At 44.3% G+C, this 13,715-nt stretch overlaps 1 protein-coding gene across 3 annotated transcripts in view; it reads right to left on the bottom strand.

Moving 5' to 3' along the window:
- Window positions 1-13,715, bottom strand: part of pou6f2 (POU class 6 homeobox 2) — a 63,244-nt gene that overhangs the window by 39,188 nt on the left and 10,341 nt on the right. For all 3 annotated transcript variants that reach the window (XM_040166611.2, XM_040166612.2, XM_040166610.2), the window contains 2 exons: window positions 6,249-6,346; window positions 1,845-2,064 (listed from right to left, as the gene is read on the bottom strand). In XM_040166611.2, the coding sequence (XP_040022545.2) occupies window positions 1,845-2,064; window positions 6,249-6,346 (318 nt within the window). The remainder of the gene's footprint in view (window positions 1-1,844; window positions 2,065-6,248; window positions 6,347-13,715) is intronic.

The following is a 13,715-nucleotide window of genomic DNA, read 5'->3' as shown; positions in this document are numbered from 1 at the left end:
AAAGTTAAATCTGAATTTTAAAAAAACTAACTTAACTTGACATCTTTAAAGACTGTGACTCTGAGACTACAAGCATGAGTGCTCTCATGTACATAATTCAGCTCCTCCACCCTCAGCCGCCCTCTTCCCAAGACAAACAGCCTTATTAGTTGGTCATTAGCTGCCTCATTACATTTAAATGCAGCCATTGGCTGGGCTCCTCCCGGAGTCTCATTATCGTACCTCACAGTTGTCTCGCGTCTGATCTGATGCCAATTAGCTAACAGCGGGAGCGCTGTAAAGCACACTTGCTCCTGAGGTCCTGAGATGAGCCGACTGCTCCATGGCGACAGTGTGCCGCTGTATTGCATGTGTGATTAATCAAGGCCTGGGGACCCGGAGGGGCGGGGACGGGGAGCGAGGGGGATGCGGGGGGTTTGGGGGGGGTCCGGAGTTGCAGTTGTCTGACAGAGGTGCTGTGCCAGCAGGCCTCATTCAGCGGAGCCCTGATGAGCTCGGACAGCGGAGAGTGGAGGAGCGCCGCGTGGCCAGAGGGGCCCGGACACAGTCAAGACATTTAGCTTCACTCGTGACTTGTGTCACTTTCTCTCCACGGAGGTCCCTTCAATGCATCCCCTTTAGATAAGAGGACGTGCAGTCTGTCAGTCCACACGCGTAATAAAAGATCTGCCACACAGGCATTTCTCCAGTTTTTTGGGCGCGGGGGGGGGTGGGATTATTTATTTGTTTGTCCATCTCTCATGTATGGGTGTTTTTTTATTTTATCAGGACATTGGATTCCAGGCTGTCTGTCGGTTTGTTTGTCAGTGGACAATAAGGATGACAGAGAGGTGTTTGTTTTGGCATTCTGACACCCTGACAATGTGTTTGTCGATCAGCTCATCAGATCCCTGAAGCCTCTGGGTGATTCCTCGTGCACCAAGAGGAAGATCTGTTGAAGTGTGAGTCAGACGGGCCTGCTGGGCCCATTATCGTCCGCCGCTGATGGATACATTGAAGGGCTCGCTGGATAGATGCGGGTTTATTAAAAGCTCTGCCCACAGCGATGGCTGCTGTTATTTATGCATGTTTGTGTCCATTAGGCTTCTACCTCCACATTTCCTCACTCGGGGCATCTGTCCATCCATTTCCCCACATGAGGGGAGCTTTCCCTGCACTTTGTGCTGCACCGGCATTATTGTAATATCCACCCTAAAAACACACTGCTTTACATGTAGCCTGGCATCTTTTTACATTAGTGCAGCGCTCTCATCCAAGATTCATGACTGATGGTCTCCCCATCCATCCCTCAATCTAATGGTATAAAAGAGACAATGTTTTAAACATTAAAATGAAAACCATTTACAACTATGATCAAAAGAGAACACTTGGGCATTAAAGTTTAAAAGGCAGGGATAAGTACAGCCATGTGGATGGACAGATGAGGTGGAAAAAAAGATAAAAAAAGTGAAGTACAGTGCACTCTTATGTACAGGGAAGATGCATAAAGTGCTTTTGCGCTGCACTGCAAAACGTTGACCTGTAATTAATATGGCTGCTCCTTTGGGAAATCTGAGGATAGCAGCTTTTTGGGATACAATCCCCTGAAGGATTCTTACCTGCTCAAGAGCTTTGTAAAACATTTTTATTGAAGGAAAAACAAAAAACACGTCTATGATACACAATGGTTGTACATCAAGCAGTTGTTTGGATCCTTATTTGTTGTGTTTACCACTAATCGTATGTGTCTAATACGCCTTCACTAAGTGGCGATCGTACAGTGGATTTCTTTCCTCGACTACCTGACTTATCTTTGACCCCTGTTTTGTACGAGTGGCGTTGCGCCGTAGTGCCCTCTTCCTTACCTTGCAGGTTCTGGAGGGGGAGCGTCATGATGCCCCCTGCGGCAGCAGCAGCCACCAGGCTCTGGATGTTGGCTGTGGGCAGGGAGAGAACGAGGCCCTGTTGGCCCCCCAGGTGTCCGCCCGCGTTGAACGGGATGAGGATGGGCTGGTTCATGCCCGGCGCCCCCCCGGACATCACGCCGCCCACTGCGTTGGCCAGCTGCTGGGCCACCAGGAGAGACTGCGGCAGACGCACACAACACACACGCGTGATATAATAATATATACTGTCTATATTGTCACCAACATGATCGTCTACAATGTTAGACAGAAAGAGTTTAATCATATAATGTCTGTTGCATAATATTGTTTTAAAGAATGTTGGGTTTCTATGTTGGATGTTGGACATTCTTTTATTCAGAATGCACAATTAATATTAGTAATGTAAAATATGGACTGTATTGTGGAACACATTAGCATGGTAACAATAAAAAAAAGAAGTAAAGTGTCCTACTGCGAGCTCCAACTTTTAAAATAAAATAAAGGCTTTCAAAGCAGGTCTTTTGTTTAAAATCCTAATGAACTATTCTCGAGAACGAACACTTGATAAATTGTAGCCGATGAAGGATAATACTAAATGATCTGCCAGCATTACCTGTGTGAGCTGCAGAATAATTGTTGTACACTAGCGAAAACACGTAGTTAAGGCATCACATTTGATTGATGGATATATATACACACACACACACCATTTTATATTCTGGGATGCATAATTGAGTCAAGCAAAGCAGAAAAGCAGATGCCACCACAGGGACTGTGTCACTAATCAATGTGTTTTGATGAATGTGGTTGTTTTGCAGATGAATTCTGTGCATTGCTGCGTCACAGCCTGACAGTCAAAACACACGGCTGTTGGTATAGAGATGAAATCCAATCTTTGTGAAAAAACGGAGAATTCTTCTTTCCCAGAGTGATTTATGTTTCCTCCCATCGAACAAATCCCTGGTACCACAGAAGTGTGCCTGAAATACACAGTGCTTTTCTAAAAAAAATTAAAAAAACACGGCAGTGCTTTACCCTTCTGATGAGGGATAACACATCACTCTCGAGTCTTCATGTATCCATTCATTCACATTAGTTCAAGTGGATTCGGTGCAGTCGTACCCATAGAGGCAAAGATATGTTATCAGAAGTATCGCTCTGAGATATTTTGCACAGTAGAAGATCTCTTCAAATGGATTTTCCGAGGAAGTCAGTTTGGAAACACACCAACCTATTTTTCATCGAGAGCTTTGAGCTAGAAGTGGTGATGTTTGTCACATGGCTGAAGCCTCCATGAATACACAGGGAATGACTTCTTCAATTGTGTTCATTCCGATGAAGCCATTTTTTTCAAACGATGTCAGCCTTTGAGCATGTCAGACTGGATTTACATTGGGAGTACGGGACAGGAGATGGCGAGGATGCAGCAAAATCCCCCCAAATGACTGTTTAAACATCGAATTGAGATGTTGGAAATGAAATAATACACTGTCAGCTTGTGTTGTGTCCACAGTGAAGCAGCCTTTAGACGTTGCTAGGTGAGCCTGGCTGCACTGCGTTGACTCCTCCACTGCGACTTAAGTTCACAAGCCTTTAACTCCAATTGTCAGCTATCTGCTTCTGTTTTGCATGGCGTGTCTGCAGCTTGCACAGGAGGCAGAGCGGGCTGACTGGTGCGAATAGACCATCGTACTCCCAAATCTGGTGCTTCTAGGAGACAGGCGTGTCACTGTGATAACCCTGCATGGTGCAGAACGCCTGCACCAACCTCGACATACATGCAATCAGGTTTTTCTGTCTTTTTTTGGAGGTACGAGGTCTTGCAGGTTTAAAGCCGTGATGCAGAGAGATCTCAGGGCGAAATGTCTGCACGGGGAGACAAATGAATACCTGTTTGTGTTTCTAAGCTGCTCAAAGAATGTCAAAAAGCATGGAGAGGTGATTGTTGGCAGCAGGAGTAATCACACACACCATATAGGATGCGTCTTTTCTCCACATTTCTTTTGATACACAACACCAGCACGTAACAGATGGCAATATCTGAAGCTTCTGAGAGCATTCAGAATGACATTTGCCATTAAATTGAAAAAAAAAAAAGAAATTAATAATAATCCGTGCAAAGAATCCTCAAAGGACAATAACAAAGGCAACCCTTTGGTTAGCTGCAAGTGACATATGTTTAATCATGCGTTTTAAGCTAAATTTAATCTTGAATCAAAGCAGCATATAATCAAAGACACTCTTTGAACATTCATCTCTGAGTCAAACAAAATGAGACTGCCAGGCTTGACAGCAAAGACAGCCTCACATACAAGAGAATAACATTAAAAGACAATTCTGCAATTATTAGATGCAGCCCTGATTTATTTATCATTACAGGCAGCTGCGGAGAAACGGGCTGCTGCAGAGAGACATCAATTGCGAGGCTAAAACAACTATCTTTAGCTTCTTTAGGTTTGTTCTGCCAGATTAAGATCTCCATCTGAGGGGAGGACGTTGTTTACGCGCTCATCAAAATCAGAGATAAGTACGCATTTAGCACGAGGATAATTAGGTTGACTCTTCAGCCGCACAACAAGCTTTCACTGCAAGAACCCACAGCACCTCTAATCTGGATTAGCAGCAGCAGTTCACCCTCTGGCTTTTCGCCCCGATAGGCTCGCTCTTCCTCCCCACAGGTGCTTGCTGTGCAGTGCTTGGCGGGGCTGAGTGTTGAGAAGTGGTCTCCCAGGGGCCACACAGGCACACAGACTGGGTGTGTTTTGGGCAATGGATGGGGAAGCAGCCTGACTCAGGACGGGATTTGGTACCCTGTCTCTCTGCCCATCGGGGGGAGAATAGGCCCTTCCATCTGCTTGGCAGCTCTGGCACTGAGAAATTGCCCATAATCACCCAGATAGCAGACTTTTGTCATCCTAACTGCAAGTGGGATACAGAAGGAAGGTGGATTCACGTTGGGTAAACTACCATCGGATAATGGTGGTTCGAACAATATCCGGCTCCGGAGCGAGAATCTATCAAAACATATTGATCCTGGAACAAGAGAATTGGGTATGGCATGCGGAGCGCCTTTGTTTCTGAAAAGTGTTAGCTTCACAGAGACTGTACTGACAGCATTAATATATTAGATGGGGACTGTTGAGAGCCGCCTGCTGAGGCTCAGACTGTTACTGCTTCCTGCTTCGAGACGCCTTCCTTTTGTGTGTATTTCTTATCTATTACAGAAACAGTGGCTTTGACCGGGGAGGTTGTCTGGTGATAGCTTTTAATTAAGCTCATTCTTCATTTCCACTTGCAGCAGATTGACTCTTTCACTGGGGGATTTCGAACCCCGCAAACCTGCCCAACGAAACGACTCTCCTTCGCTCATGTTTCCCCCTTTTGTTCATCCTGATGAGGATTGACTGTCATTGAGTAACACTGAGAGCGGGGAGAATGGCCTCATTAAAGAGGGTGGAGGGAACCGTCGCTTGTGCGTGTTTGTGTGTTGAGCGGTGACATTGAGCAACACTAATGAGATAGATGTTCATTAAACTTCGCAGAGCATCCAGGCCAATAAATCCAATCAGAAAGGTCGAAGGCAGATTGAGCTATTAACAGGGCTGCAGGCTCTCTGCTTCCCTGCTTGTTTTGACAAGGCCGGTATCGTCAGCTCATTAGGGCCACAGGTCAATTACATTGGGTGTGATGACAAATTACCGTAGCATTTCACACCTTAGTTGAAAATGATTCAGTTTAGTATTCAGGGATTTTAGTTTTTCACTTACCACATGAGCTGAAAGAATATGAAGTTCATTACTGCAGCTGATGCGTTAATCTTATTTCTTATTATAGCTCATCACAGTCGACATATCTCAACAGAGCAGAGGTAGTCGTTAATTCTTTTAGTTACTCTTAATTAAATGAACTTAGATATGCATATGTGAGTCATGCATTTAGACAGAAAAATAAAGTAGAAACACCAAACGCAATGATGGGACCGGGACAACAAAGGAGCGCTGATCACCAAAAAGAAGAAAGCCAACCAGTGGGTTTGTTGTCATTACAGGATTATGCACAGGGTTACTGTGTTAAAACAAACAGTCCTTTTTTCGCCTTTTTGTTTGCTTGATTTAATTCCTTACATTGTTGAAAAGGAAGGACTCTTTTTTTATAGTTGAGTGTGTGTCAAAACTGATCGGGGCATTTTTGCCTTTCGCAAACTTCTCAAATGCCTCAAGCAGGTGGTTGAAATCTGATGAGCAGCCGCAATGTGTCTCCTAATCTCTATATGTTATCTTCTATTTACGATAGCTAAATAAGATTGTAGCTGTATAAACACAACAACAATAAAACCATGTGGTATTTTCACATCAGCAGTTTGCTGCTGATATCGCCGCTCACCTGTGGACCCATTGGGAATGCTGGGTGGGACTGGCCCAGGTGACTCTGCTCAGAAGGACTGCTGCTGGTGTCGGACTGGACCGAACCGTCACGAGCTCCTAGCAGAGTGACAGGCAGAGATCCGTGGAGAGAAAGAGAGAGAGAGAGACACAGCTTAGATCAACACGGGCAGTGCACGTAGATAAACAACACAAACCACGCGGCGGCTTCACAACACGTTGTCACGCCGCGCAGAGGAGGGCAGCCGGGAGAGGAGGGGAATTTGTATTTAAGTGCTTTATCAATAACCGCTCTAGCGGTGAATAAATTACCAGCCAGCGGAGAGGCTCATTGATGGGGGGATGATGCATGCTGGCGGGTCCCCGATGTCCTAGATTACCGCTGAGAGATAGAGCTCCACCACAAACGGCGGGGCCATATTATTCAGCCATTTACATCACTGAGTATCACTCATCTAAACCCACCCCCCCCCGCCCTCCACTCTGGGCCCGCAGCTACGAGACACAATTAGACCTGTTTGCTATGAGGGCAGAGTGGAGTGGAGCAGACAGGGACATGATAATAAGCCCGCTGATGGCTGCAGGGAAAACAAAGGACACCACCGATTGGATATCGTAGCAATCGCTATCTCACAGAATCTCTCAGCAGAGCACACAGAGTGCCGGTCGCTCCAAAAGGGCAGAGGGGCCGCTGTGACCCTGACCCTTTGACCCTGGTCACATCGAGGCCTCAATGTGGACACAGAGGAAAAGGAGAGTCATCTCGCAGAAAGAACTTACAAAAATGCAAAGTATCTTCGATGTCTTTCACCGAACCGACTTTCTGAAAGAAAAATACCAGCTGACTAAAAAGGATTTTTAATTTTCTTGGAGTATTTGCTTAGAAGAAAAGAAAACGAAGAGCTGGACGAACACTAATGTGAAGCGCGTTTCAATCTTAGCAAAGCAAGAATGTGCTGAAAACCTGAACCGAAACAATAGCTTTGAGAACTTTGACGAGCAAAGAAACAAAATAAGTGATCTTTCTAATTTCAGAAAACATATTTCAGAGGATGAATGTCTTTTGTGGCAAGTTGGTGAAGGTGAGGCTGCATTGCAGAAAATGCAAGCAATTATCCAAAGAACTTGAGAAGTTTCTTTGGACATATTTTTATTAATTATGTTTTTTTATTGTATATATATATATATATATGAGATGTTGTCTTCTTCTTTAGTCTTTGTGCTTTTATCGAGTTTTGAGCTGGAGTTTAAGGGCACGGCTTTCACGTCTGCAGAAAGCAGGATGAAGAGGTTTTTTTCTTAAAACGTAGAGCGCTTCCAGTGGCTTGCAGTTCTTTTCTACCGAGCAGACTATTGAATAACCTCGCCTGAGAGATCTCATTGCCTGTCATGTATGTTTACGCATTACGTCTTAAACCCCCCCCGCCAAATAAAATCATTTCATCTTTACATAAAATCCAAATAATTGGTGAATGGCATGACCTAACAAACCTCCAGCATTTGAAGGCTGATGTGAAAGCCCAGGGGGGGGAGGCTGCTTGTCTTGCTGGTTCCTACCTCTGGCTGGCCCTGCTTCTGGATGAAGGTCCGCATCCTCTCGCTTATCAACCCCGCAAACGCAGTGGGTATTTTGACAAGCCAGTCTCTTTTCCCCAATTATTTCACCCATTATAGATCCTGTTGTGCGTGGCCCCACCCTGTGCACTCAGTAGCCGGAATTAAGATCAATCCGAGCAATCGGGAGCGACTTTGTGGCTGTATTAGAGTCAACCTAAAGTGACAAATAGAGTGCAAGATCATCATAAACGGACGGATAATTTCATGTCTATTTTGAAGGGTGAATATTATGAGGGTGCGTTTGTTTTACTGGGTTTCATCAGCGGTATTATCTCCAAGCAGTTAATTCCCACTTTGGACGTGTAAATGAAAGTAAAACCTCTCTCAAGACATTTTTTTCAAATGATGCTGACACAATGTTCTTTTGTGCTGGTGAATTTATCCTCATAACAAAGCCAAATTGTGAAATGAAGATGTGCAGCTATAATGAAGGAATGAGACTCCATAACATCATCGATAGGCTTCAAACAGTAAGATATTGGCTGTGAATAATGTATTGTATGCAGTTTGGGAGTCTTACTGAATAACGATTCTTTGATGCCTTCATTTCACAATAACTTAGAAAGCTTCATCTCCTTGCAAATATCTGTAACGTTAACACGTTTATCGCAGGGCGGAAAAAAATCGATAATAAATAAATACACATGCACATCTTTCCCCAAAGGATTTGTGTAATTTCTTTAACTAAATTAAATAGCCGACAGGAAAAAAAGCCCAGGGAGTCGCTCTTCAATTCTTTTTTATTGCTAGAATCTTGTACATGTTTTGCTTTTCTTTAAAAAGAAATCTGCTTATCCAATGTGAATGATTCTTAAATGGATTTCCAGATTGAGATTAATGCCGTATTCAGGAGGATAAGGGAAAATATCTCAAACAAACCCTTTACTAAAAAGAACGTCCTTTGATGCCGTGAGCCGCAGGTTACGGGGAGAATGAAATGAATGGATGTATTGATGTGAGGAGAGATGAAAGAAGAGGCCAAACGGAGGAAAGAAAAGGCGATGCACATTCAATATAGCTTTACATTTATCCAGGACATTCATGCTTCATCTTCCTGAGCAGTGTCACTACCGCTGTAAAGGAATTCAACGTTTCACGGCCTTGACTGAAACTAAGAGGATGAATTGAATTACACGAATCAAGCCTTAATCATTTGAAACTTGTTTCCTCGAAGTGAAATAATTATATTTATTACACGGCGCAGAGTGAAGTTTGATGCGTCTTATGTCATGGAAAAATCGCCAATATCCACCACTATATAAATTCTCTTTCATTGATCACCAAAGTGGCCACTGGAGAGCGACTTTCAATGCCACACAAGGCAGAAGGTCTCCCTGTGTGGTGTGTGTGTGTGTCTGTGTGTGTGGCGGTGAGGTGGGGGTCAGGGGGGGGCGCATAGAGCCATATTTATTTGACTTTGTTCAGCCTGTCTTAATGCAGGGTACCCCAAGGACTACACCACAAAACAATTAGCCCGGATTTCATAAAGCAATCAGCATGCCGCCTCCTCTAATGCAACCGCTTCATACATTGACAGTCTGAATAAAATGGGGGTTATTGAAAAGCTTTGTGTTCATGTTAGCTTTCGCCTCAAAGCATTCATGGATCAATTCTTGGCCATAAAAGAAGCTTTAACACTTAAGCTATTTTAGTGGAAATGCATTATGTAAGTTGTCAAATGTACGAGAGAGGCCTGGTAACGATTCAGCCTATTCAGAATGAACAGCCGACCCCCATTTTTATAATGGTCCTTTTGAAAATGTCTGGCTGAGTGCATGTGTTTGCTGTTAAGATGGTGTCAATCATTTTGCCACTGGAATTTAATCCATAGAAAATAATTTCACATGTGAACAGATTCAAAAACGCCGGAGATTATAAAGGGATTACATCAGCAATTGTTATAATACGTGGAAGTATTGAAGTAGAGATAATTATTGTAGCGCACAAATATGCAAAACAGCACTAAGATTTACCAAATGTGTGTTGTGCTGTTTAATTCAGAGTTTGCAAGCTGTTGAAACGTAAAGGACGGGCTGAGATAAACAAAGTTTAATTTCATCAAAACACAAGCAATTGTCCAAGATGGCGTGAACATTGATTTTGTTAATACCACTTTGAAAGTTGAAAGTCGCGTTGCAACGACCGTTGAGGGAAAAAGAAATGCAGAGCACCAGATAATTTTATTTCCTCTTTTCCACCCCAAGCAGCCTGGAATGAAGTGCAAGAAGCCTTGTAACACACCAGGCACGGCGCCGTATGGAAGAGAGCAGCCTACGACATGCAGCGTCGGCTCCATGGTGATTTACTTAACTCCTTGTAGAATGCAAGAGGGCCAGAAATCACCAGTGATTTAGCTCAGTGTTTCATTACTCCCAGCAAAGCCCTGAACAATAACACAGGGCATAATCTGCTGCCAATAACTCCAGGTGCTCTTAGTCAGATGGCTCCCTCCGGACCGGCGGAGAAGTAATACTCTGTTTAGAGGCAGTAGTGGATAGATCAACAGTGTTTCTGGGGATAGAAAATCACCAGGGATGGACTTTTGAGTGTCCGCCTGTAACACTATTAGCTACATTATGGCCACTGCTGCTGCTCAAAGAGCTGTCATTTCCTTAATTAAGAGCCTGGCGCAGGGCAAGACGGAGAAGAGGCCACGGCGCTTCCTCTGGGCCTCGAACATCAGAGCAAGATCCCTCGTCTCGCAACGGCGGAGACCTTACTGGGGAAAACCCAATATGTCATTCATTATTCCGGCACAAAGCGGAATTATGGAGTTACGGAGTTGCAAAGGTGGCGGTGCCGTGGAGTGCGCGGAGGCGAGAGGAAGCACAAGCACCGGCGGCGAGGAAATGGATGCAGCGGCGTAATAGAGGTCTCCACTGGCTGGAGCTTTTGAACGTAAACAAAAGAAAATAGTCCACTTCAATTTGCGAAAGCAAGACCCCAGTTTGTGGATGAATCTGCATGCAGACGACGCTCAGAGCAGCCAGGACTCTGCGCTCTGACACTTATGCCCTCACTGGGGGCCACCGGTCTTTACCGAAAGGCTCTCGGACTTGAGAGTGCTCGGTGCCAGCTCTTACCGGTCTCTCCCTTGATGCTGGAGTGGAGATGGAAGCAGCGCGAGCATGAGAGGGACCAGAGGGAGGTAAATTGGTGAGAAGAGGCAATGCCCATTTCAAAGGTCAAGAAGGGGAGACGGTGTGGGGGGGGAGAGGGGAGGATGGAGAAGGGAAGAGCGAAGGGAAGGGAGAGGAGAGGAGAGGGCTTTTGTTGTTGGGTCTTCACAGAGGGACCTGGGACACTTTGCACACGAGCACATCTGTTAGGGAGCGTCTTCCTCATTCCCGAAGCAATGTCAACCTGATTAGCTCAGGGTGGAAGGAGGCAAATAACAATCCAAAAGGATTCTTCATCCTTTTATGGCCATCAGCGAAGGTGGGACGCAGAGATGACTAGCTTTAGTGAGCAGTAAGCCTTTTAGGAGATGCCCGCTTCACTATTGCTGCGCCTCCTAAATGACTTTAATGATATTTGCTGTAAATAGGATTCTGCTGCCGGCAGCCTGCAACCCTGTGATGAGGAAAGCCTTTCCTCTCAGTCCGTGTCACAAATCTTTGATCATACTATGGAAACCGGAGGCTGTTTGACTATAGTTGTAAAAATCACTTTGTTGATGTCAATAGTTCATTCTTAGGGGAAAAGACTATTACCGCACTTAAAGTAAATATATTGGGGTATTGATGGTCGGAAAAAATATCTGAGGGTATCACTTTTTTTCCCCTTCTAATAGTTACTATTTGCTGCTGTGGTTTCATAGACAAAACTTTTCATTGATAGGTCGAGAAAATAATCAGCAGATTTAACAACAATGAGACTATAATCTATAGTTGCAGCCCTACTTAAAAAGTAAGCAAGTAAAAATTATAATTTAACAAAGCTCCATTGTAAAAAATCAAAAACTTTCTGAATCTCTTCAATCATCATCATCAGATGACATTACTTCCAATTAAATAATAATGTAGGAATGTCAAACATCGAAAGGTTTCAATTTCTCAAATATAATGTTTTGATTTTTTGGTTCATTTTGAAATCCTCATGACAAATCTAAAAGAATTGGGGTTTTTTTACTGTAAGAATTTACATCACGAGTAATCACGCTGGGCTCTGGGTAATTGAGATGGACATTTTTATATTTTCCAATAGTTAGTGGAATAATAATTGAATGGGAAATATATTTAACAGATTAATCATTAATAAAAATAATCTTGGGATGCAGTTCAACCATTTTAATACCGTCAGCATATTTTTGGGGATTTGCATCTGGTCAACATTTCGAGACAGTGGGGTGCGAGGGCAGTCCATGGCTAAGTGTGTGTGTGTGTGTGTGCGCATGCACGGGGGGGACTAGACACCCACATGTCATGCCTGACACATCAGCCCCGGCCCCCCCAGGCTATCTGGCGCTAATGCTGCCTATGTCCCACTTTCTACCCCTTGCCCCTCAAAGCCCCCTCTCCTCCTCACACGTTCCTTCTGTCAGAGGTATTATAACAATGGATCACACCAGCGCTGCAGCACAGGCTGGATCTCTATAGGATGACATCAGCTGAGACTGAACCTGAGCTTAATACAGTTTATCTAGAAAATAGTTTATTTGGAAAAGAGACCCGTGTTAGTTGTGACTGTATTCCCCTGTTGCGGCGATATTGACAGAGTTGACTGGTTTAGTGTGAAAACAAGCAAAGAATCATGTAGCTAAAAGACAGCCAGCCCATCACGGCCCCGGCACGCTATTCTGCTGGAGCAGACAAATAGTGGAAGGAGGGACGTCTGGAAATAGTATTGCTTTGAAGCCCATAACTCTATTCTGGAGGAAAGAATCATCACAGTGTTATTCCACATCTTCAGATATAAAGGGAAAAAACATAATAACATCTCGATAGCCTGGATCTCCACTGCCCTATACTAGCAACCCCCCCCCCCACCCCTCTGCCCGCCCACACCCCTGCCTCATCCACCATCCACCCACTTCTCCTGCCTCAATCTTTGGTTTCAAAGGAAGCGAATCAGCCAGAAGGACAGAAGGTTATGCATTAGTACTGGTCATTGCTCAAAGAGCGAGCGTTATAAATAATAAAGGCTCGTGAAGGACACAAGGGCTGTGGGATGCATCTCTGGTTCACGCCACACAAGTCAAAGACAAGACGGTAATTCCTATTCCGAAAATGTGACCCTTGCAGCTTCAATTACATCTCAACAACACCAAGCGTGTCCGTGCCAGGAGATGTGATGCCTCTTTGTTAGCTCAACATGAAAGGCTCATATTGGTTATGGAGCGCGTGCCACACCACACATACGTTTTTCTGAAAATGATTTTCCAACTTAAAAGACAAGGTGTACAACTCAAAACAAATGCATATTGAAATTCATTTCCTTTTCTCCCCAGCTATCCGTCTACAAAAACGTGTGAAGTGCTTTTGTTTGAGACACTTCTCAAAGTGTTATTGTCAAGGCAACAATAATCTTCTTGACTCCAAAATATACAAACAACAGGGAGAATTATACTGTCGGTTATTTTGCTCAAAGTCATTTCTGCATAAGCAAGCATCCGTGAAACCAGGTGACCTTTACTGCTGTTTGCATCGAAGAAAAAAAAACAAGAAGTCCTCCCTGAGTTCCTCCTCCCGGTCCCCCATGCCATGCAGCGATTGTGTTGTAGTCGCCCGGAGCGCTGCGGGCACATTAGCAAATGTATTACACCTGCTTTATAGTCGTGCATTAAGCTTGTTTCCAAGTTTGAAATCCCCATAATGAGATCCACCTCCTGGGGAAAGACGTGTTCTCCCTC

Source organism: Gasterosteus aculeatus, chromosome 21 (assembly GCF_964276395.1).
Source record: "Gasterosteus aculeatus chromosome 21, fGasAcu3.hap1.1, whole genome shotgun sequence".
In the NCBI taxonomy this organism is placed as follows: Eukaryota; Metazoa; Chordata; class Actinopteri; order Perciformes; family Gasterosteidae; genus Gasterosteus; species Gasterosteus aculeatus.
Note: the sequence above shows the minus strand (reverse complement) of the source record. Positions and strands in the feature narration are given on the sequence as shown.